This window comes from Aythya ferina, assembly GCF_964211825.1.
Source record: "Aythya ferina genome assembly, chromosome: 1".
Lineage (NCBI taxonomy): Eukaryota > Metazoa > Chordata > Aves > Anseriformes > Anatidae > Aythya > Aythya ferina.
The window spans coordinates 6,586,664-6,612,292 of NC_140296.1; the positions used below are offsets into that span (position 1 = coordinate 6,586,664).

At 38.4% G+C, this 25,629-nt stretch overlaps 1 protein-coding gene across 21 annotated transcripts in view; it reads left to right on the forward strand.

Annotated features, from left to right (window-relative positions):
• Positions 1 to 25,629, forward strand: part of DLG2 (discs large MAGUK scaffold protein 2) — a 1,046,667-nt gene that overhangs the window by 250,631 nt on the left and 770,407 nt on the right. For 2 of the 21 annotated variants that reach the window (XM_084519807.1, XM_084519811.1), the window contains exon 1: positions 12,122 to 12,625. The exons of 16 other annotated variants lie outside the window; for them this stretch is intronic. In XM_084519807.1, the coding sequence (XP_084375933.1) occupies positions 12,506 to 12,625 (120 nt within the window). In that variant the 5' untranslated portion in view covers positions 12,122 to 12,505. Of the gene's footprint in view, positions 1 to 12,120; positions 12,626 to 25,629 lie in introns of those variants that run through there. 3 more of the 21 variants (XM_084519803.1, XM_084519812.1, XM_084519816.1) reach the window with 3 other exon arrangements.

Below are 25,629 nucleotides of genomic sequence, written 5' to 3' on the forward strand. Positions count from 1 at the left end.
AACAAGTGAACTCCTCCCATGCAAAGGGCAGAAAGCAAATTCTTCTGCACTAAGATTTTTCATATGCAATTTCACTTTTTCTTGTAATTAAAGAATCTTCTTTTAGTAGTTCTGTGTCCTATTTCTGCAGCTGGACCTTCTGACATGTTACCTACATAGGGCTGAATTCTGTTTGAGGCATAAAGCTGTCAGAAGCTTCTTCAGAAAATTTGGCTAGAGGGCATAAATTCCCTTCCCCTCTCATGCCCTTCACCTTGAACTTGTTTTGTGTGGAGATTGTGCAGTAGCTGAAAAGAAATATAGTAAAATAAGGAGTAAGGCAGCAAAATATGTTTCTAATGGGCAAGATGAAGACATTGCAGGCTGCTCAGGCTGCTACATAGCTACCTTTGAGGTCCAGGGCTCAGAGGAACATAAAACCATATACCAAGAAAACATTGACACAAGAATTTTGAGTTTATTTGAACAGAGATGTGAGGAAGACGTAATGTTTTATTCTAGTGGAAAGTCCAGAGAAATATTAGTCAGTGTTATCTCATTGATTTTGGTATCTTACTAAGACTCTAACTAAAATATCAAGCTAAAAGCGTGATCAGGTAATTTTTTTTTTTTTTTTTTTTTTTTTTTTTTTCCCTAGAAATATCAGGTGCCAGACCTGAGGCTTCCTCAGTATATGCTGGGAGTGTTGTGAGAAAAATCATGTCCCATTCCTAAAATCAGGCAGCCTGCTTGTGATAAAGGAAGACACAAATAAATGCATTCACATAGGGAAAAATACTTTGGGAAATGATGTAGTTGATAGAACAGAAAGATTCAATGAGCATGGAGATGCATTTGTTCAGATTACAGAAATCAAATATTTCAGATCAGTCTCTAAAAATGACTTTAAAACATTAACTTCTATTATTTATATTTGGCATCCAAAGTTTTCAGGCTGAAGACTCTCATAGCATGTCTTTACTGAAAGGTAAGGTGTATGTGCAGTGCAGTTGCTGGACAGCAAGGATTGGGGGTTGTAGGAAGAAGATATTAGATGATAGATTTAGACTAGATGTTGGGAGGGAATTCTTCACTGTATGGGTAATGAGGCACTGGAACAGGTTGCCAAGAAAAGTTGTGGATGCTCCATCACTGGAGGTGTTCAAGGCCAGTCTGGATGGGGCCTTGGCCAACCTGATCTAGTGGGTGGCATCCATGCCTTGGCAGGGGGGTTGGAGTTAGATGATCTTTAAGGTCCCTTCCTACCCAAGCCATTCTATGATTCTATGATCCTGAGAATGCTTACTGGGAGCAATACCATAAATAACAGTTCACAGATAAGTAAACTGATGGGTAGAGCTGTTTGCCACACCTGGTAAGCTGAAAGAGAGCTCCTGAGAGCTCTGGCCCTCGGTGCAATCTCTGACTGCTGCCAGCTTCTGTTCTAGTATAGAGAAATAACATTCTAATTTACACTGTTTGCTATGCAATAATGAAATAATGAATAAATGGATCATCCTTGTAGTAGCAGTAGCCAGGAAATGAAAAGTAAATTGTGATCTGTTTTGGTCTCAAATGTTTCCTGGTTCTAATAATATAAAAAAAAGTTTTACCTATTCGAGCTGTTTAGGGTAATATAAAAGCATAGGATGCTTTATGCATAAACTTCAATTTTCATTCTGATTTTAAAAATTATCATTGAATTTGTTCTCATTATCTAAAAATAAAATTCAGAGATGATGTTAGATAAGATCAATGATAATAGGAATATGTTGCCATAGACACATCTGTTCGGTATGACATAAGAACACTGCTGTACAAAGAAACCCAGTAAAGTTTTATTTCACAATGCCCTGAAATTATGCACTTGTGAAAAATTAATTATAGTTCTTTCACTGAAACAGTGGTCCTGTGATGTTGATTCTAAAATATTCAACAAGCTATTTCAGTGCAGAGGGCTGTCAAATGGCAGACCAAACAGATGTATCAAGAAGTATCAAGAAATGTTTGAAAATTTTAATTATAGCAAGTGGCCAAAATTTCTGAGCTTAGCTTGAGCATAGCTTAATTTTGAGTTTTACGGTTTCATTTTTAGCTTCAGAATTTCTGCATCTCTTACAAAAATCTTTCTTGCAAATTGGCATGAAATTCCACTATTTATAGAAAATACAAGGGGAGAAGCAGAGAACAATGCAAAGCAAAAGTATGAAACAACAGCTTTCTGGTAAGACAGTAAGAACTGGGGAATTGCAAGCTTTTCCAGATTGTTCCAGTATTGCGCCTTTTTAAAAAAAAATAAAAATAAAAATGGGGGGGGAGGGGATTAGCAAGGGGATACAGCTGGATTTGGGCTAGAAGGCCTGGGCTATCATCTAGCCTGACTTTCTGGCCAGAAGTCTGCAGAAATCAGCAGGCAACAATCATCTACTTTTACTGCGCCCATTTACTGCGTTTTGTGGTTTGGCCTGTTTTTCCAATAGCATTGTGTAGGCCAGCAGCATCCCTTAATAGCAGATTTCCAAAAACGTGTTTAGAGACATACATTTTTATAATTAAAAATGGTAAATGTATGCATTCACATAAACACATTCCTTGTCAAACATTAAATTTAATTCTCATTACGTTATTACATCACAGGTTTTGTGAAGGACCAAGAATCATCAAAGGTGGGGAGATGAACTACATTCCTGTGTTGGTTTGGTGGAGGATGAAAAAAAGCCCTTCCTATGGTGTATGTTTTATTTATTTATTTCACTTATTTCTTTCTCCTCAGACTCAGATTAAAAGAAAAAATCCACAGCTGTATCACATCTCTCCAGCTCGCAAGAGACTAATTCAAATGCCTTCTTCTATTTTCTAGACATGAGTCACTTCTCACAACAGACCCTCCTATCCTCCTCTCTTATGATAAGATAAAAATCCTTTCATAGTCCAGCTTGACTTGTCTTTCTGAGTCACTAACTCTTGGTGACCTTTCCTCAATTCTGATGGATAAATGCAAACTGAAGTATCTCCTGCCTTTCAAATGTACATCCATTAGAGACCTACACAATATATCTATCACTGAAATCAGGACCAAACTCCCTGAAATTCTGAGCAATCTCCACTGCTTTATATACTTTCTATGATTTTTGTAATGTTTATGGGAGTACACTTCCTGCAGGAACCAAATTAGGAAGCCATGCTTGGGTTGAAGGTACCGAAGAACTATGAGGGCTGATTTCTTATAACTGAGTTTTACATACAAACTCAATAGCACCGCATGTGCATCATTTTGTATGTTCAAGAACATGAATAAAATTATTTGAAATTAATAAGGTGTTTTTTAGCGTTGGTTTCAGTAGAGGTGATTTTTTACTCAGCATATATCATACTTTATTTTATTTATTCTTTGGCCCAGATTCTTGTATTTTATAGGACTGTAGATCTTTATGACCCTGCTGGAATGAAAAAGGTTACTCGTAGTATGACTGACAGTAGACTCTAGCTACTGACAGTAGACTCTAGCTTTGTTTTCCTGAGAGATTTGATGCTTTTTTTTTTTTTTTTTGTTAATATGTGAGATGGGGCATGCTTTGGGTCAAGGGGATTGCTATTTGTAAAACTATTTAACTGAAGGATTAAGGGCACAAAAAAATTTCCTCTTAGATAAATATGGCTCTTGTCAGTTGATATTCTGCTGTCAGTATGCATGTCTCATTCAGTCTTGTCCTCCATGAAAAAGAGATATTGACCCTGTGTACTACATTTAGAGAATAATTTTGCAAATAGATACAATAACAAAATGTTTGTAGACAGCATCATAGCCAGAAATATTGCCTGAGCCCCTAGCTTTTTTAAATGGTTACAGAGAAACAGTGTAAAAGTCAGTTAGCTTGTGAAATATCGTCAGATTATAGCAGTAATTTGCATTTCATAAGATATGTCAACTGGAGACATTCTCTGAATTTATCTGATCTTCACTTCATGTGACACAAGGGAATATTGAAGTGAGAAGAGGACATCTCTGGAAGAAATGTGTAAGGCCTGGTATTTTAGAACTACACCTCTAACTGTTTGGAAATAGAAACTGCTAAATAGTATCAGTGCAAATATTTCTTTAACTGTTTGGAAATAATATTATTGCTTAGATAATATCAGTGTAAAAGTTTCTCTTCAGGCATGCAATGTATTGAAAATGTTTTGTGTGTAGAGATAAAATTTTTCATGATCTGAAAAGGTGAATCATTTTGACTTAGTAGACTCATTTTGATAATGAAATGCCCTAGTTCTGTGTCATCACTTACATTTGATTTACAATATTAAACTAGTATTACATATTAATATTCTACATAATATTGTTTATATAGTTTCCTTCCTTCCTTCCTTCCTTCCTTCCTTCCTTCCTTCCTTCCTTCCTTCCTTCCTTCCTTCCTTCCTTCCTTCCTTCCTTCCTTCCTTCCTTCCTTCCTTTCTTTTTTCCCAAAATCTCCACAACTCAAGTCATTGCAGTCTGCTGTCCAGAAAACAATAATCATACCTTGTCCATGGCATTCACAGTGATGTGTTTCCTTGGACCTAGAATAACAATCGTGGCAATAGTGTGTCAATCGGTATCTGTTGTCACTGGACAATGACATATATATATATTCATATATATATATATAAAAGTTATAAAGCTTTTTTCGAGTCCAGCAGTTGGAAACTAACTGCTGAGACAGGTCTTCTCAGCTTTTGTTTGCAGAAACAGCAGCATAGATGTACAAAAGCAACAGTGGATTCAAACCCATATTGTCTGATTTACTGGGCATGATTTAGCGGATGTAGATACTTGCTGCTGAGGAATAATTTTGTTTTAGGAATCTTGCTTGATCTCACAGGGAAAGAAGATATCATTCACCTTATTTTAGCAATTTAGAAATAATATTGCAATTGGCGTGTAGGAGGGATAGGGGGATGTAGCAGAGAGGGGGGGAAGGAAGAAGAGCAAGCTCTTCTTATTATGCTGGTATGTGGAAATTAACCTCGTATTGGTTCCAAAAGGTTGATTGCTATTTTATATTTAGATGTATGTATATATGTGCGTATATGTTTCTGTATGTGTCTGTATGTCATGTATGTGTCTGTCTATACCAGTATAAATTCCCCAGTTTTCAGTGGTGCCTAAGTTTTAAAGTTCATTCTGAGTGCTTAGTGGAGATGAGTAAAATTGCATCACACCTGCTGTAAGACAACAGCAACAGCAGAGTGGCATCAGTTTATAAGTAACAGAAGGCAATGGAGAATAAAATCTTTTTCTCATGGCACTAGTGTTCCTGGACACAAGACTTCAATAGGGCAGTGCAATTAACAGCAATCAGAGGTGGTGGTAGTGTAATAAACAGAAAGGACACAGGTGAAAGTGCTGTTTTTGAAAAAGACAAACACCTTTAGAATTGTCTTTAGTTAATTTGTGTTTAAAAAATGAAACGTCCCTAAGGATTACTGGAAGGGAAATACAGCTGAAAATATTTTGACTTGACAGGTAAAAGAGGAGATGAGGTAAGAAATGAAATTATTGGGAAAAATCTACAGGAAAAATCTCAACCAGTCATGGGAGCTGTTTTTGCCAATGCCATTGTTCCTACCAGGATAATTTTGTCTTAGTCTGAGGATTATTTCCAGAGGAAAAAGCATCTAGGTTGGCAAGGTGTCTTCAAATGTTGGAGTCACAGCTCCCAGATGAGATACATATATAGCATGCATCACTGGCTTTCACAGAGGTAGGTTGCTGACAGGCATTTTTGTAATATTAGGTGTACAGTTATACATAGGTAATATGGATATCTGATTTAAACATACTTGGATTCTGTAGACTAATTTGCAAACTGTATTTCTGAAAGCTCTGATTAGCGCGGCAACCATATATTTCCACCTGCAGAAGCACATTATTTTGATTTATTAGCCTGTATCTCAAAGTGGGTTCTCTCCAAGAGGAGTTTTTCCTCCTTAATTTTTGTAATATACTTATTTTAAATATTATTTTATCTTCCAAGGAAAGAAAATTTATGGATAGATTATTAGAGTTGTCTATCTATTTTTTTATTGAGCCCAATAATATGCTTTTAGCTCAAAAGGGTTCTGGAAATATCTTGAACCTTGATTTGAAATCATTAAAATTTAGAAAATGTTATGAAAACCTTCTAAATAGTTTCAGTAGTTAATTATACTTTGTGTTAAAATGCTATGCTGATTTGAAATAACTTTTCAAGAACTGGTTAAATTTAAACGTATTTTCAAAATAAGATATTTATCTAATTGATGAGCTTTCTAGATGAGGTTTATTAACACATTAAGCTAATAACTGCTATCAGTTGAATGAAGAGGAATAGTTAGAGCATGGCTGATGAATATCCATCATTGTACTCTCCAGGTATTGTGAAATCTAGCGCTTTCCTTGTGTAATGAAAATACTGGCTATGCCAATAAAACCCAAACCTGTGTTTTCATGAAAACATAGGTTACTTCCACTGTTACTAAATTTTATATCGTATTTCTAAGTCTACCAATAGGTTCCCTTTTAATATTTTCCTCTGCTAAAATCACAGTACAGAGAAGAAAATCCTAGGTGTTTTGACACATACAGGTCTTTATCAAGTGCAATTCAAAATCAAGTTCTTATACAAATTTACAAAAAGAGCTTTATTTATTTATTTATTTAAATACAAAAACACTACAGTGATTTCCTAGATGAAAATTTTTGGAGGTTTATTTTTAAGTACTGTAATAAATGCATTTGAACTTTGGAGGTTTGTTCCTCTTTCATTCATGCTGTTACCATGGAAATATGGATTTTATGCTTAAATGAATTAGCTCAGTTCATAAATTATAGTTAATAAATTATAAAAGTAAAACATAAATTCATATTTGGGGAGTGATGGTAAACTATGAAAAGATAGACATTTTCCCTAAGTTTCATTTTCTCCAAGTTTTCTAAACAATCATGATAAATAATGTTTATTTATTTTTATGGGGAAAAAAAAAATAAAAATAAGTGTAGGCCTCTAATCATCTGGGCTTTTCACCTTGTCTTTAGTTCTTCAAGCCTGGGTCTCTCAATGTAGGTGATCATAGAGTCAGGTCTTCTCAATCAGCTGGGTAGGATGAGGTACTAAATAAACCTGGTCCAGATATTACAGGTACAGCAGAGGAAAAATCATATAATCATAGAATATCCTGAGTTGGAAGGGACCCTCTGGGATCATTGAGTTCAACCCCCGTCTTCACACAGGACCACCCAAAAATCAGACCCTATGTCCGAGAGCATTGTCCAAACACTTGAACTCCAGCAGGCTTGGTGCCATGACCACTGCCATGGGGAGCCTGTCCCAGTGCCCAACCACCCTCTGGGTGCAGAACCTTTCCCTAACACCCAGCCTGACCCTCCTCTGTCCCAGCTCCACGCCATTCCCTTAGGTTCTGTTGCTGTCCCCAGAGAGCAGAGCTCAGCACCTGCCCCTTGGGCTTTGAGTAATCCAAGATGTTTTGTGAAACTCAGTCCAATTCCTTCTTTCTGGACCTCTGTTTTTTCTTGCAGTATTCAGTTTTAGGGTCATTGGAAGCAATGGCCTTTCCTGAGAAATTCAGTCAGAGAGAAGGCTCACCAGACTGGGTCATTCTTCGCTTAATTTTATTTATTATTTGGCCATATACTTTCTTCAGATTTATTTATTATAAATGGCTTTATGGCTTGTTTTGAAATAGTAACCACAAAGGCTTGGTTCATAAAATATGTATAAATTTAATATTGAGAAGGAATAGTTTCTGAGTAAATTATATGTTTTTCTCATATCTCCCATCAAAACCTTCCTGCATGCAACCACAAAGGACAGAAAGCAGAAAACTGGGACATTATGGAGAAAAGTATTAAATTCTCAAGAATGAGACAATTGTATCAATAGGATTGTGTAGGAAAAAGGAAATAGAATGTTTTCAGGAAAACTGTGGCTTCAGTTAAATCAGCCTAGGGGAAGGTCTTTGCTGTTTACTGGCCTGGAAGTGAGGAAGAACATTTGACTCAGCAACTTTTCCATCAGAATGCCAGGGTTCCAGAGAGATGTTTACAATACTGACGATGAAAGTTTGCAAATAATCTATTCATCCTTTTTTGTTTCTCTTTCTGTAGATTTTAGGATTTGCTGAGCTCAAACTGCTGATTTAGTTCTTCTGTCTGTTACAGTTTACTAAACATTACTGTTGCATTTATAAGGGAAAGCCTAAGAAAACCTTCTTGCCAGTTGTGGCTGTTGGTCCACATTCTCCATTCTGCATTTGTATCCAGGTGCTTCAGACTTAATCTACTCTTTGGGAGTCAGCTATGCTTTTCCATTTAGAACCAGCACCCTAGGCCTCCAGTAATAATGCTCCTGTAATAATGCTTTCTTCACTATCCCACCCTCAGACATGGAGATTTTCAGTGTCATGAACTTCTGTAGCTGTGGAAAAGCACATTTTCATGACAATATAAAATCTCAGAAATTGTGAAAGGAGTAAAATCCTTCCAGTTTAAAACTCATGTGCTGAAATCAGATGTGTTTAGCCAATGCAGGACTGGAGTGCCGTATGGGTGGTATCACTGCAGTGCGCAAAGGCAGGGTGTGATGGAGCATGACTGTAGCCATAGTGCCATGACCGCACAAGCTAGTACCTCCAGCAACACTGCAAAAAGATATAGGGTTGCACCTATGACTGATGAAAGTCAGTGACTTAGAGGACAGGACTGTCATTTCTCCCTCTTTGTCCATTCAGAGAACAACACACCATCTTCTTCAGTCCTTACCCCCTCTCTTTTGGGTTTTCTGCTTTCCCTTTATTTCCCTGATGTGATTATCAGAGGGTGATCATAAAGTCTGTCTTTATTCAGCAAGATCTTTAAAAACAATTTATAACATCTACCCACAAATATGCTACTTAAGTGAGTGAGGCACTTTGCACTATAGTGGAGCAAAAACTGGAGAACGTTGCTTTCTTCACTGATTTTTTAGTCTGTTGGTTTTACTGTTCCTCTTCTTTAAAATATCACCACTTCCATGATGCTTGGGAAAAAATTGGAAATGGTCTAGGCTGCAGAGGAATAAAATATTACATGGTTTCACTGTTTTCCTATGAGGTTTTCCATGTACTTCCTGCTTTGTCCTGCTTTGGACAGTGGCGGTCCTTGGCCACAGCTTCGAGATGCAACAGCAATAGATCATTTTTACTACTACTGCTGCTGTTGCTGCTACTACTACTACTACTACCTCCTATTACTCTTCTTCTGGGCAATGATAGTGATGTTACACTCTGCTGCAGTTGTCAGAGGAGCCAGTCGGGTGACTGCAGCAGAAGGCCTGTCCCTACCTTACTCCTCAGAAGCAGCTTGCCCTCAGGGCCTCCTGAGATTCAGGTCCAGCATGGGCCCTCTGCTCACTTTGAGCCCCCACAGACAACCAGGATTTCCTTGCAAATGCTTCCTTTCACCCTCCTTTGGAACAGGAGGATAAAGTATGCTGAAACTTCACAGTTCAAGATGAAAGCTTCAGTGGTTTCTGTCATCTAAGAATATTCAGGTCACAAGTTGTGTGTCATTTAAAGAGGGTCTGTAATGTGGCTTTTTTGGACTACTGTCTCTCTACTGTTTTCAGGCCTAACCTAGATTTTTTGATTTTTTGATTTTTTAATGGAGTAACCCCTTTCATCCATGGGGTTCTTCCCTGTGGTCTCCCTTTTAAAGAGGCCCTGAAAACATGAAATGCTCTGCTATTTTTGCCATGTCTGGCAGACTCAGGCAAGGCTTTTTCCTCACGCATTGTTGTCACCAATCAAGCACCAATATTTGATGTTTTTGAGTAGCTATTAGTCATAATAAAATGTTGTATGTTCCTTTATGAGAACGTTGCCTTTAAAAATTAGATTGCTGCAATAAGAAATGTTTGGCAGAGGTGAAGAAACCCTGCAGGGATCTGCTTCTGCAGATTACCTGAAGTAGCCCCTGCTAAATGCCCCTGCTAAGTTGGTCTGCTATCAAAGTAATACCTTGCTGGCTTGTACAGAGGTTTCAATTTTCCATCAAATTCTCAAATGCCCCACAGTTATTATAGGAGGCATGGCTGGGAGTCTTCCCTTTTCACTGGTACAGTGTTATGAGGGTTAGGGTCTGTAATTTCCTAGATAACTTTTCCTCACAGACACTCAGGAGTCATGGGATTTCCTGAGTGAAGACTTTGGGACTGCATTACTTCTTGTTTTCCTAAATATATATGATGTCTTTTATACAGGTTATCGCTTGGGAGTCATATAGTTACACATCTCTGCTTTCTTTTTGTAAGATCCCTATTTTCCTCACACTGGGTTTGTTTGCTTAAATACAAAAACATTAACTTTTTTAGGATAATGAAGTAGAAAGTTATTTCAGAGACTCTGCTGACTGAAACCTCGTGTAATTCCTTTGGCAGAAAAGAGACTTGAATTTGATTTTCATATGCAGCTACATGCTTGCCTGAGCCTTGCTTCGCTGTTCAGGACTGTGCATCTATTCATCTTTGCTTTTTGAATTTCATTTCTCCAGTGGATCACAATTCCCTAAGATATGTGATATTTTCTCAATGACTTAGATGCTAAATTTTAATTGTTAATGTACTGTACTGCAAAATAAACTATGATCTCTTTCCCTTTCTCTTCACTTGAAGACTGTCAGAAAACAAAAACAAAACGAAAAAATAAATCAATTAATTCTCCCATGCTTTTGCTGAGCAATGGGTTACTATGTTTTAGCTTATTGGATAAATATTGCTGCAGCCAGAGTCTGAATTATCATAACTTTGGGATATCCTGGTTTTATGAACTATAGCATTTAGACACCAGTTTAATTACTAATAGAAGTTGCAGAATTAGATTGAAGAAGAGGGTTCATCTTTTTTGTTCTGGAAGTCATTGCTTGTGTCAAAGATGGTTGTGATTACTAATTACTTAATTTGTATGACAGATGGAGCTGGGGATCAAATTAAGTAGCTGTCTTAGGACACATTATAGAGCAGTATCTAGCTTTAAACACAACTGCCTTTTTCATTCCTAAAAAAAGGCACAAACAATGACAGGCTAAAAATAGCTGTTCACTTGGAGTTGACGACAGTTTCTGAGAGCTCGTCTTTAGGAAGATGTTGGAAAAAACCCTGCCGTCTCTCCCCTCCCCCTCGTTTTCTTTAAATGCATGCCCTTCTCTTTAAGCTTCTTCACCTCATTGCCCACAGAAAGATACCCACTGACTTTGATAGGACTTCAGTATTTCTGCAGGTTTCTGGGGGTTTATGTAAAGCATTATTTAAAGAAATCTTAAAAGTCACTGCAGATATTTCTATTAAGTTATGCTTATCCTACACAAACTGCTCTATGCTGATGGATAAGGGGTTAGTAAAGCCTTTTCCACTCTTTGCCTCCCACAGTATCTGCTGCAGTGAAAAAAAGCAGAGGTTCTTTTTGGATTTTATTCCTGAAGGCTGCTTCATAATTCAGTAAGAATATCGGTGGTTCCTGGTGCTGTAAACAAAGAGATGAGTCTTTGACTTTCTGTTCCTGCAGTCTAGTAAACAACCAGTTAATTTGTAGCATCCCAGTGGTTGACAGGAGTAAAAGAAGTGGTTTGATCTTATTTTTGTGCATGTGAATTAAAGCTTTGCCTTCTGGCTAGGTTCTGAGTTCCCTCCTTCTGGAAGATATTTGAGCATTTCAAATTCAGAATATGTAGTTACAAATGTGAGGGCACATGCTTCTCCAGGATTTTCCTGCTTTAATTTTAATTTTTCACTGTGCTTCTAATCCCAGCAAGAAAGCAAGCAGTTTGAAACCTATGTCCAGTGTTTTAACTAGGAGCACAATGCAATACAGGATCTTTAGAAGTAGTCCGCTGCATTTTTATTAAATGGGAGTGAAGGAGTAGGTGGGACTTTTTATTTAAAAATAGATTAGCACAGGGGACTGAACTTGCATTTGAGGAAACGTTAATAAGCCAGCCAGCCATTGTCCTTAATCAGAGACTGTATTTGTAAGTAGAACATGTTGAATCTGTCATGATTGATGACGTTGTCTTTGTTAAAAGGGATGCTGTATCTTTAACAAGACCAGACAGAAACAGTGCAGAATCTACAGTAAATTTGAGAATTGGCAGAGAAACCTTTCTTCATTTTCTATGTATAACGTTTGTAAAATATTGAAAAGAAAAACATCAAAGCCAGGGGGAAATATAAGTAACTCGCTGCTTACATTTTAATTCCTCACCTTTCCCCTCTGGGTGAGTTCCCCCTCCTTTTTCCCCCCTGAATTTAAAATGCTGGAAGGAAAAGCAACTGAGGTCCAAGTTTCAGACGCTGAATTCTCTGCTAATTGAAATTACTGGGCATATTGCTATATATAGTCGATGAAGAGATATGTAGCTTTCATTCAGTGCCTTCAAGACATGTCTTTTTGTAGTCAGAAAAACAGAGATCAATGCATTTTCAAACTGACAGAGGGAACGGATGCTCCTTAGTAGCACATGCTCGGGATCGTGTGTGTACCGTTTGTGCAGAGCAGAGACGCTGAATACTGGTCCATATGCTCCTTGTTTACTGCAATGTTTTTTGCATGTTACTGTGCACTCCGGACTAATGTGAAGGTAAGAGAAGACGAGAAAACAATTTGGCAGGAATGTACATGTAAAACCAGCTGCAGAAAATGTCTACCTTGTGTTGCTGAGGACTTTGGAATTGCTAGCTGAACAGGCATATTATTACAGGTGGTTGTGGAGGCTTTGTTTTATCGTTGTCTGTGTTGCTAAAGCATAGGAGCATGTTTTAATTTTGCAGCATAGTGACCTTCAGTTTTTAACTGCTTGCAGCTCAGGTTCTAGGCTTGTATGATCTGATAAATATGTTTTGTTACTGTCCAGGTAGGCCAGAGACAAGAAGCCAAAGGCTGTTTGTGCAAAGCTACATTGCTGTATATAGGATAAGAATTCCTATACTCTTGTCCCCCATGCATCCTCCAAGTGATGCTGCTTGCATGCTTTCTTGTTGATTACTTGTCTGAAAATCGGGGTCTTGCTGCTGTGTCTGGTTTTGGCTTTGTGTCCTGATTTGTTTCTCACTGAAACAAAATGCTTACAAACAAATTATAAGTAAAGTCCTAAGAAATAAACAAGAGATTATTACTGCAAAGTGTTACTGAAAAATGCCAGCTGGCAGCACTGGTCTCGCAGTAGCTATTAACCAGCGTTTGTCACTCATCTCAACGTTTGCTTGTTCTGTTAATTAATGTCAGAACTTCAATATAAGTTGCTGGATGTATTACCTTCTCTGCAAGTAGGACAATATTAGCAGACAGGATCATTGGCATTGAATTGAGCTCTAAGACAAGCTGTTGGCCAGCTGTGGGAATCCAGTTGCATAATTTAGATGAATTACAGTCCTCAGTCAACATATTGGGGAGGTACTTTCGGCATTCTGGCTTTTTCAGGTTCAGATAAGTGTGTCTGTCTGAGAAGGAAAGCGCTGGCAAATGATGGCTAAACTGTTTTACCTGGAGAAATACTTGTAAAGGATATTTTGTTTTTAAACTGCTTTAAGCATGCCTCTGAATTAAAGTGAGTTTTCTGTATTTGCACTTGTTTGATAATAATGAACTTCACATTTGCTTATTAGGTGAAAATAATTTAAAGGCTATTTGATTACAAAGTATTTTGCTTTAGAAGCTCAAATTCTAAGAATCTGGTCCTATGTATGTGGTCAAAGTCTGTACTGCTGGTTGCTGTACTGAATTGCTAAGCTTTCACAGGTTATTACTTTCTAATTAACTTTTGCAATTCACTTTTTGTGTCTCTTCTGAGGTGGAAGGTGAAAAAGATATTTTCTTTGAATATATGGATAGCAAGCCAAGAAATACAGGTTAAAACTTTTAATGTTGCTGCCTTGTTAAAATACAGCCGTTGTCGTTTCCTTATGCTTTCCCTATAATGTTTTTGGCAGGTTAGTAAATCATATCCACATTATAAGCCCTGTGTTCTGTGCAGTAAATTGTCAATAAAGAAATGTTTTGAGACCAACCATTCTTTATTGTTCATTTCGTCCCCCAGCCTGCAGTACTGTGCTGAAGGTGTTCTACTAAAGTGGGTCTGTTGTTGAGCAATGATTTCTCAGTCTAAATAAGAATAGGTACAGGAGAAATTTCAACATGACTCTTTTTACTGTAATTTCCAAGAGATACCTTATCAGTAAGTACCACAGCAACTGTTAGGATTCTCATGGGTTTAACTTCTGAAATGTTTTTGCTTTCATTCATAAACACAGAAAAAAAAGTGAAAGGTCTGTACTAGCCCAAGTCTGATGATTGTTTGGATAAGATAGCTTTAATTTGTTGGGACTTTAGCTGTTAAATGTCTCTGGAATAGTTGTTTAAGATACAATATCAACATACTGACTGTTGTTTACATGATGTTGTTCTAATGACATTGTCCTCAGTTGTTCTAACTTCATCTAACCCATCTGTTTTCAATGTATACATTGGTCATCTGCTTTCCAAGATATGCACTGGGGTATAATAACATAGACAAACTATAAACTTTGCACATCCCTGGAGGAATTGCCCAAGTATGGCAATGCCACTGACATCTTCAGCAATTCCTAAATTATTTTTTCTGACACAAAAAATTACTTATTAAATAGGAGTTAATTGAAAGGTGCTCCCCATGCCTGGTCAGTCTAAAACGTATTACACAGTGTTTCTGAAGAACTCTGTTGCTTTTAACTTGGTTGGCACTAAAGTAAGCCACAGCTTTATGGGTGGCCAAAATAAATGAAATACATTATAAAACATCTGTTTTGAGTTTTGTATTTTTCCCCTTTTAAATGGGTGGAAAAATCTTAGTGGTTCTCAAATATTTTAGTCTTTAAGTCATAAGATAGAATTAAACTATAAGTACAGGCTGTAACAGGAAATAGATTCGCTTGCCCTGGAAAGTGAAAAAGAAAAGCAATTGGGTCTGTTTCTGATGGCAGCTGCAGTTTATGGCTTTAGAGAAAGCAGATTTTTCAAGTTCAAGGTAGGACTCTTGCTTCTTGATTGCCAGTCTATCTGAAACTACCCGTGTGAAGTTGGTTGGCATATGCAGACTTATAAAAAGAGGTCTACCCCATGCATTCTTAATCAAAGTCTATTTTTACAGTTAACTAAAGAATAGCACAGACCACGAACACGTACCTGCCTGCGTGAATAACTGCTTTTCCCTGCCTGAGCGGAAGCAAAGTCAGTGGTTTTAAAAGGGAGAAAGATATCTGAGAAGTTATGAGCAAAATATCTTTCTCTATCAGAATTTCTCCAGACCTACACTTTAAAAATGAAATTCAGCTTGAATTTTTTTAAAGAAAATAATCTAACTACTGCTTACCATTGCCTGTTTATGAGAGACAATATTATTAAAATACTGTATTTTAAACTCATCTCTTTCTCTTTGTGCATATATACACAATTTTGTACCTCAGTGGAAGTTAGCATAAATAAATGCAGAAGTCAGTGACTTATAATCTAAAGGCAGTGCCTCCAAGATCAGAAGTGTTCTTGTATAAATGTGCCCAAAAAAGTGATCTCCCACGATCTGTGGCAGTTAAATATGTAGTGGTATTTTCCGTGAAACTGAGTCTCAGGAGCAGATTGTAGCAGGGGGCTGCCCAGTGTCAAATGTTTGAAGTTACAATTGTGCCCACTGTGTATTGAAAATACTTTCTGTATTTAAATGCAAATGATTTTAGTGGTTGCCATTAAAAACTTTTGGTTCTTGGCATAGATAAGTTTTTCAAATTCTCTCAGTATTAGCAGTTTTTCTTGTAAAAATATTGGAAACGTTGCAAATATTTAAGTTGCACAGCCTGAGACAAACTTAAAAAACTTTTATTGGCCAGGGTCTTGTTTTTCTTGAAGGTCTGAAAGAGTTTTTCCTTCCCCTTCCCTTTAGGAACAGTATGTGTAGTTCTGATGGATTTTATTGTGAATCTGGGCTGCTATTTCTGGCTGGCAGTTTGAGGGTCTTACTGGAGCTGGTGCTTCTGGGAATTTGGGAAGAAGAGCTGATTTCTTTCATTTGTACTTTAACATGGGACTTGATGTGAGCACTGGGTACCTCATTCTCAGCAGCAGTCAGCACTGGCTTTGGGGCCATCAGAGCTAAATGTAAAGATCATGTGGGTTTTGTTATGAATTCAGATCCATACCCTTTGAAGTGTCAAAAGTTTCCCAGATTAGTTCAGCAGGAATTTAAGGCTGTCTTCATATTAGCAGGTATACTTGCCACCTTACTGAACTGCGCTCCTGCCTGAACACTGGGTTAACTAAGCACCTTTCTTTGTTCTGACTGCAAACTTTGGGTCACAGTGGTGGTGATAGAAGTATTCTACATACATTCCCTTGTATTCCCTTCATACATTCCCTAGCCTATGCTTCAGCTAAAAGATCATGCTAGCCTGACAAATCGTAATCATGATACAATTTATAGCTGAAATTTTGACCTATGAATTGTCACTTTTTGAGGATCTCAGATGATGAAGAGGACCTGTCAAGGGGGGAAATGTTGTATGGCCGGGGCCCATGGAGGATGCTGGAATTTCGGATCCTTTAATCCTTTAGCTTTCTCTGTTTGTCTTCTTGTCCCGCCTGTGTTTCAAAACCATAAGTTATTATCTTAACTGAGCAGCTTCCAGCTGCAATGTTATCTTGTGGGTTAATAAAGGCAGAAGAATCATAGTAATAAATAACAGTGTTTCGTTGCCAAAAGCCATGAAGCATTGCAAAAGCCAACTGAGCTACCAACTTCTATATTTTTACATGCAGCTGTAATTTCTTCCTAATACCTAATCTAAATCTACTAGAAAAGAGTAGATTTTGCTTAGATATTAGGAAAAATTCTTCACTCAGAGGGAGGTGAGGCAGTGGAACAGGTTGCTCAGAGAAGATGTGGATGCCCCATCCCTGGCACTGTTCAAGGCCAGACTGGATGGGGCTTTAAGCAACCTGGTCTGGTGGGAAGCCCATGGCAGGGGGGTTGAACTGGAGGGGCTATAAGGTCCCTTCCAGTCCAAACTATCTTCACACAATTCTGTGAATTCTCCCTCTCTTCTAGTATGTACTAATGATTTCTCCACATAATTGTGTATATTACACATCTCACCACCTGTTCCAAGACTTGTTCTGTTCTTCCAAAAGAAGTCGTGATTCTATGATTCTATGAAAAGAGTTTCTGAATGTTTCAGACTTGGACCTATATTGCCAAACCATGTTCTTCTGTAGACTTATGGTGTTTGCAAATGGGGGATGAAGTTAGGCATTTATAGAGAAATCAAAGAGATTTGGGCTCACAACTCTCACAGACTTCCAGACATGGTCCCTGTTTTCTTGTGCATATTTTCCCCCTTTAAGTCTTCTACCACACACCACCCACTAGCACCTCTTTACTAAGTGAAGAACAGTTCAGAAGTCACGTGAATGGCTTTGATGTAATATTTTAAAAGAAATAAACAAGACTGGCTTCTCACTTTCTCTAATTTAATTAAAAAATTACTCTTCAACTGTTCTACTCAGGGGAAGTTTTTTTAATTGAGTTTATTCCTTTTTGTAAGTCTGATAAAGTCTGACACAGTCTGACTCAGTGTACTCATACCAGCATAGTCATAACAATAAATCAAGTGGCAGGTCAGAGTTCCTCTAGTAATGTAGGACACCAAGACAAAATGTAGGTTAGTACTAGAAAGCAAATAAATTTGGTGTGGAATTTCTACCCTAAAAGATTTGACGTGAGGAATAGGATAATCTTATGTATGTTGTGAATATTTAGTTGAATTTCTTTAATATATTTTGTTGTCTGAATATAAAATGTTTGCCTAGACTATAAAATAAGCAAGACCATGAACTTTATAAGGGATTTGTCTAACAGCCGTGGGATATGGCCATGAGAGCTAAAAACAACTGAGCTGTTTGTATTGCTGTTATCCTTTTAATAAATAAAAAAAATTTTAGTGAAGAGAGAACTCATTGTGATAAAAAGGGGTTACTGATGTCTTGGACAAGTTCCTACAAAGAGAGCTCTCTCAAAATTACAACAGTAATAACACTGCAGCATTTCTTTCTTTTGGTAGCTTGCTGTACCTGTTACTAAAATATACTGCTACTGCCCACACTTATGGGCAGGAAGATAAAGTTCTCATTTATGGCCTAGTTTTTGCAATCACACCAGTGTTGTTAATAGGAGATCTGAATCAAGTCTCACACAGTTCAAACAGTAGTTCTTTCCGCTTAAGAAATGCATTTTTTGAATCCTTAAGGTTGATTTTTCAACCTCTGAAATCAACCTTGCCCAGATTTGCAAGCATTTGTAATGCCTAAGTATGTACTTTACCTCTCCACCCAGCTGCAAGTGTTGATTTACAGTACATGGTCATAACAAGCAATAAACGAAAGCAGTAATTAGAATAAATTAATAACACAGCAGCAGCTCTGGTTTTCTGGATATATAGTAAGATTGGAACTATACTTAACCTATATGCCAGAATAATATTCCCTGAAAGGCAATTATAAATGGGTGAATTGGTACAGAGATGCTAAGATGATGAGCACAGTATAAGGAATTAAATCCACTACTATGATAGAATTCTTTGTGAACATTAAGCAAATACGAATATTACGCTATGGGGGTATGGGGTGCTTTTCTAAATTTAGAAGAGTTGGTCACAAAAATATGGGCTGGAAGATACGGAAGTTGGGCACTCTTCATTCAGAAATTTCTGGATACATGCTAGTACCAATAAAATTATTTCAGTTCTATTTTGTATCTCCCATTTTAATGTGGGCTCATTAGAGCTTATCTGATATGCTATTCTTATCAGAGATATATAATTGGCCTTTTTGTTAAGGAAGAATTGAAAAGATCTAGGAATCTAAACGTATTTAAATTTGTTGGGTTCTTAATATATCCAACTAACTAGAATATAATATCATGTCTCTATTTGACAATTTTATGTTTATATAAAAGTGATGAAAAGTGAAATACTGTGCTGTTAAATCACCACTGATAGGCTTGCCCTGAGTACTAAAGATGCCAGTGCCTCTTTGATTTTTATGAGATTGCAGAGAAATTAGATCAACAATCTTGACAACAATGCTGCATACAAAATGTTGGACTCAGGCAAAAGTAAGGTTTTCTTTTTCTTGGGAAACTCTGTGACTCCTATCACTGTGATGGAGAGAAGTGCAGAAGACTATTAATCAGTGATAGATGGAGCTGATAATAGCTAGCAACAATTAAAGGTTGCCCACCAATGTCTCATGATTAGCTTCTGTCTACATATGCTTCTAACTTCATCTTCCCTCTGTCCCACTTGCTCACACTAAGTTGGATAAAGATATTCTGGGTTCTGTGGTTGAACTAGTGTTTCATTTTCCAGGGCTACTCTTCACAGGTGTGTCCTCTCTTACCGCTACAGTATGGCAGCATATGTATTTTGGACATGCTGAGATGTGTTCCTATCCTGTCCCTCATGTTTTTGGCACAGGGTGAATGTATGAAATGATTGTACCTGCTCTGGGAGGAGGAAATCCCCACTATCTACTTTCCATGCTATCCTTACAGACAGCGAGAGACAAGGAAAGTGTCTTTTGGGTGTAGAGATGCCAAAATCAAAAATAATTTTTCAGTTGTGGACACACACTGGTGAAATGAACTCTGGAGCACATTCAAGCAGTCTGCATTCCACCTGTGTCCCAGTGCCAAAATAGTACGTGATAACTATGGATTAATGGCTAATACAGAAACTCCATAACAACAACATTAAAAAATTACTAAAAGTGTAGCCATCTCTGTTTTCTCAGGGGTGGCTGATTTTTCCTTTATGTCTCCAGAGAGAGCTGAGTGTAAGTGAGCAAAATAGTATAAATTCTCCTAATAACCGTGCAGCTTCCAGAGTTCTTCTGGAAAGACAAGTAGAATAAAATCTGAAATCCACAAAAACAAATCAAAGAAACCTGAGCACAAGCATTTTTTCATTTTTTTTGTCTCATCTTCACCAAAGCAGTAAAACCCTCAAATTTCAAATTGAAATCTCTGAAGAGAAGTAATTGGAAAGGCTTGCCTTCCTTTGATGGCACAAAGGATCATTAAAACCTTAGGAAAGGAGGATTAACTGTAGGAGTAAAACTCCAAAAAGCATTTTCGTCCAAGTTGCAGGAGAGATGAAGAAAAATATGATAGTTACTTCACACATATCTGCAGATATTTTGGACAGGATTTTCAGCTTGCTACAGATTTGTTTTCAAAACTTCAGTTTTCATTTGGAAACAAAAATAAGTGGCCAAGTTTTCAAGTGAGACAGAACAATCATAATTAATCTAGTCTGATAGCGCAGACTGTAATACTATCATGAATTGTTTCAAGGATACATCTGTTGGCACCTGCCATACCTTTTAGAAAAAGAAAAAAAAAAGTTTCTGTTGTGTAATTTCTGAAGAAGAAGAAGCTTTCACAAGTGTATTATTCCAGGGGTTAATCAGTCATTTGCAGATGTATGACATATTTTTAGTCTGAATTAATCTAGTCTTGGCTTCCAGATTTTGGGTCACTTTCATTTTTTTTGCTACATTTAAAACCACTGGACTGAAGTCCACTGGACTGAAGAGTCCACTGCAAAGGCTTATTCCCCCCATGTTGATCTAGACTGGGATGAAGGCATCACCTAATCATCTTTTTGACTAAGTAAATTAATGGTGCTCCTGGCACCTTTTACTACAAAGCACAATTGCCAGCACTCTCACCCCTCACATGACTTGTCTTTTGACTTGTCTTTGAGGTCTTATTGAGCTGTTTCCAGTTCCACAGCAGGCTTCTTAAGCTGTGCATGCCACATGTGCAGCCTCAGAACAGTTGCAGCCCCATGCAGAGGTAATAAATGTCCTAGCTCTCACTAAAGATACCTGTGTGTATGTCCAGGGTTACATCAAGTTCGTCAACTATGTTGCTGCACTGGGAGTTCCTATTCTGGCCTCTATCTACCAGAGTTCCCATCTGCCTAATAGCAGACCCTGCCTCTCTGAAAAGTTCCTGTGAGTAAGGTTTGCTTTCTTTTTTCCTAGACTTAGGACTTTATTGCTGTCTGTATTAAAGAATACATTGATCAGTAGCAGTGACCTGTTCTCTGCACTGTTTACTACAATACCTTTTTTCTGTCATTGCTAAATCTGATCAGTAATTCTCCCCGATTGATCAACATTTAAAAAGCACCAGTCCCTGAGGAGCCCAATAGACAAAGCTGATGAACTGCCCTGTTTGCAATTACACTCTGAATCCTGTCAGTTAGACACTTTTTAATCCATTTAAAGTGTGCTATTTTGATTTTGTTTTTAATAAAATGTCATACAGTACCATGTCAAATGATTTACAGAAATCTAAGTATATTATATCAATATTGCTACCATTGTCAGCCAAATTTGTAATCCCATCTGAGAACAGATAGCATATTAGTTAATTTGACAGGATCTGTTTTCCATTAACCTGCCATTACGTATATTTCTTTCTTTCAGATCTTTGCTAATATGTATTTTATCAGCAATTTCATGTCAATTTCCTGAAAAGAAAAAAAAGAAAGAAAAAAAAAAAAGAAAAAAAAAAGAAAAAAAAAAGCATAAATAGCATAATAGAAATTGCAAGGAATTAAGCTCTTAACCCCAGACCTTGCTCATGTCCCTGTTTAGAAATTTGTCTGAGTACTATCAAAAGTCAGGAACTGTTTTGAAAGGTTGATCTTGCAAAACAGGGATCTCCCAGATAAAATGGAAACTGAAGAGATAAATTATGATGAAAACAAAGATGTGGTTTGTTTTATGGGACCTAGTCCACTGGTTGAAACAGTGGAAGCACTTTTAGGTGCATGCTGCCCTTTTGTTTCACTTATATCCTTAGATTATCATAGCTATGATCAAAGTTAGTAACTCAGTAACTAGACATTATATGAAGCATAATTTTATTAGAAATAAAATCACATTACATAGGTCCTTTAGAAAAGGAAAATGTTAAGACTTTGAAAGATTATTTCATTTCTGCTAGAAGATTCATGAAGAAAAAAACTGAATTCTTGGGAAGAAGTCTAACAACTCATTGAGAGCTCATCAGTGCTTTCATATACTTCTCTCCCTGTGCACTTTTCACAGAATCACAGTGTGGTTGAGATTGGAAAGCACCTCTGGATCCCTCTGGTCCAGCCCCTACTCAAGCAGGGACACCCAGAACAGGCTGTCCAGGACCACGTACAGGTGGTTTCTGAAGAAGGAGACTCCACAGCCTCTCTGGGCAGCCTGTGCCGGTGCTCCATCACCCACCCTTCCTGATGTCCAGAGGGAACCTCATGTGCTCCAGTTTGTGCCCACTGCATCTTGTCCTGGAACTGGGCAACGCTGAACAGAGCCTGGCTCTGTCCTCTTTGCACCCTCTCTTCCAGTATTTATAGACATGGATGACATGCCTGCTAAATCTCTTCTCTAAGCTAAAAAGTGGCAACTCTCTTAGCCTATCTTCACAGCAGAGATTCTCCACTTCCTTGATCATCTTGGTGGCCCTTCACTGGGCTTTCTCCAGTATGGAGAAAGGTCTCTTTTGTACTGGAGGCCCAGCAATGGACCCAGCACCCCACATGTGGCCTCACCAGTGCTGAGCAGAGGGGTAGGATCACCTCCCTCAGCCTGCCGGCCATGCTTTGCCTCATGCAGCCCAGAATACCATCAGCATTGGTATTGGTTCCTTCTTAGCGGTAAGGACCCATTGCTGGCTCATGTTCAGACTCATGCCCACCAGGACTCCAAGGCCCTTTTTTTGGGAGCTGCTGCCCAGCTGGGTGGCCCCCAGCATGTCCTCATGCTTGAGGCTGTTCCTCCTCAGGGGCAGGGCTTTCCTCTTTTCCTTGTGAACGTAATGTTTTGAGATGTTATTAATTTCTTATGAAAACCTGTTTTTTGTAGTGAATCATGTGGATACATTCATATATCTCCTGTAATGCTTGAGTTCTTAAAGGAGGGGAGAGGAAGGACACATACTTGTTTCTAACCATGTGCATAACAGGAAAGTGAATATAAGGCATTTTGCCTTTCAAGCAAGAGAGCAATCTAAAGAACGCAGGTGGTATTCAGCTCACTTAACTTTAGACATAACCGATGTAAACATCTGTATCTAGTGATTTCAGGCTCCCTTTAGTGTCAGTAGAGAGGAATTGTCTCTTCTGAGGCATGATTCATATGACCTAGTTTAAATATCTACACGGGGATGAGATTAATTGTGTCCTGAAAGTGCCAGTTTCTCTCCATTTACCAGAGAGAGCTTAGGTGACTAGCTGAGAAGTAGGTCTCTGTTGTAGACGTGTCCATCTGGTCAAACTAATACCATCCTACAAAGCAGCAAGGATGGGATTGCTAATGTTGGTCAGGCAGTTTTTTTCTCTCTTTTTATATGTAACAGAAGGAAGACATAAAATTGTGGGAGGAGGAGCAAACTGTTGTGAAGGGTCAGCCAAGATGCCCTGGAGATGAGGCAAGAGCAAGAGCTAGTGGGACAATGAGATAATCTGATTTGTTTTCCTTTGTTTTTGTCTCGGTTCTTGCTTCTAAATTACTTAATTAATATACAAAAAATAAGCAGTGAGTAATTGAAGTGAGCTGTTTGCAGCATGTTTCTCTCTTGCCCAGCTGGTACATCAGGCCATTATTTCAATGATGTTCAATTGTTATATTTTATTTTAGTCGCTTAAAATTATGTGAGATCAAACTGAGGAGAACACACTTAGGTCAGACTCTTTTCTAAGAGCTGTGGCGCTTTTGTAGAGTAGGCAGCTGCTGCAAACGCATCAGAAAAAGAGAGATGGGCCATGTACATCAAGTGAGATTTGACTCCCATGTCAGACAGCATGATTTAAGTATTTTTGAGACAGGGGATCTTCCTCTGAGCTTGGTCTCTCTGAAACAGTAAAACTAGGTAACTAGAGAAACCAATTCAGCTTAGCTAAAATAAGACAGTCACAGTTGCCCAGCTGATTGGTATCATAAACCTCAAAAGGGACCTAAAACTATAGGATCATCTCAGGGGTAAACATAGTTAGAAATGCAAGAAGAAAGACTGAGCATGGGTGCAGAAGTGTAAATGTGACCCTAGAAGACCTGAACTGCTTCCACTGATTCACCGTAAAATGCTAATAGAAGTAATGGAGACACTAATGTATCTTAGGGGGATATTTTGTGAGGATTAATTAACAAATATTTGTACAATACGTCCACCGTACATTTGCCATGTCTCTATAAGGGGTAAAATTAGCAAGCAATTCAAGTGTCAGGGACTGTTTAAGATAATTACCAACTTGTCAAAAGTTGTCAGAAGCTGGTTACTAGGGGATTTGTGAAGATCTAATTACCATTAGCCATCTGACTGAAACATCTAGCTTGACCCTGAGATTGCCCTCTAGCTAGATTTAAATGTTGACATGATCTTCTAAACAGATCAACTTTCACAAAATTTTTGACATTTAAGTGAATATTTATGTCACTCCTTCTCACACAGAAAATGCAGTATTTCTCAACCTAAGAAAGAGCTCAGAGTTAAATGCAACCTGTAGGTAGTTGCTATGTAATTGTTTTTAATGGTATTAAGCTAAGGGAGAATGTTTGCTGTCTTCTGTCTTTATGGGAATTCCTACATTTAATACAGAAAAGTTTTAAAGAATTTTTGACAGGCTAATAAATCATGAATGGATGTATTGCTCCCTGTCAGGATGTTTTTTGCACAAAGCAAGATGAAACAAAGATGAAATTTTTGTGTGGTCCATAGCTGGTGGCAAACATAGAATTTCACAGAATTTCACAGAATTTTCTAGGTTGGAAGAGACCTCAAGATCATCGAGTCCAACCTCTGACCTAACGCTAACAGTCCCCACTAAACCATTTCCCTAAGCTCTACATCTAAACGTCTTTTGAAGACTTCCAGGGATGGTGACTCCACCACTTCCCTGGGCAGCCTGTTCCAGTGCCTCACAACCCTTTCAGTGAAGAAGTTCTTCCTAACATCTAACCTAAAACTCCCCTGGCTCAACTTAAGCCCATTCCCCCTCGTCCTGTCACCAGGCACGTGGGAGAACAGGCCAACCCCCACCTCGCTACAGCCTCCCTTGAGGTACCCATAGAGAGGGATAAGGTCACCCCTGAGCCTCCTCTTCTCCAGGCTGAACAAGCCCAGCTCCCTCAGCCGCTCCTCGTAGGACTTGTTCTCCAGGCCCCTCACCAGCTTTGTCGCCCTTCTCTGCACCCGCTCAAGCACCTCCATGTCCTTCTTGTAGCGAGGGGCCCAAAACTGAACACAGTACTCGAGGTGCGGCCTCACCAGAGCCGAGTACAGGGGGACGATCACCTCCCTAGCCCTGCTGGTCACACTGTTCCTGATACAAGCCAGGATGCCATTGGCCTTCTTGGCCACCTGAGCACACTGCTGGCTCATATTCAGCCGACTATCCACCATCACTCCCAGGTCCTTCTCTGCCTGGCAGCTTTCCAACCATTCCTCTCCCAGCCTGTAGCTCTGCTTGGGGTTATTGTGCCCCAGGTGCAGGACCCGGCACT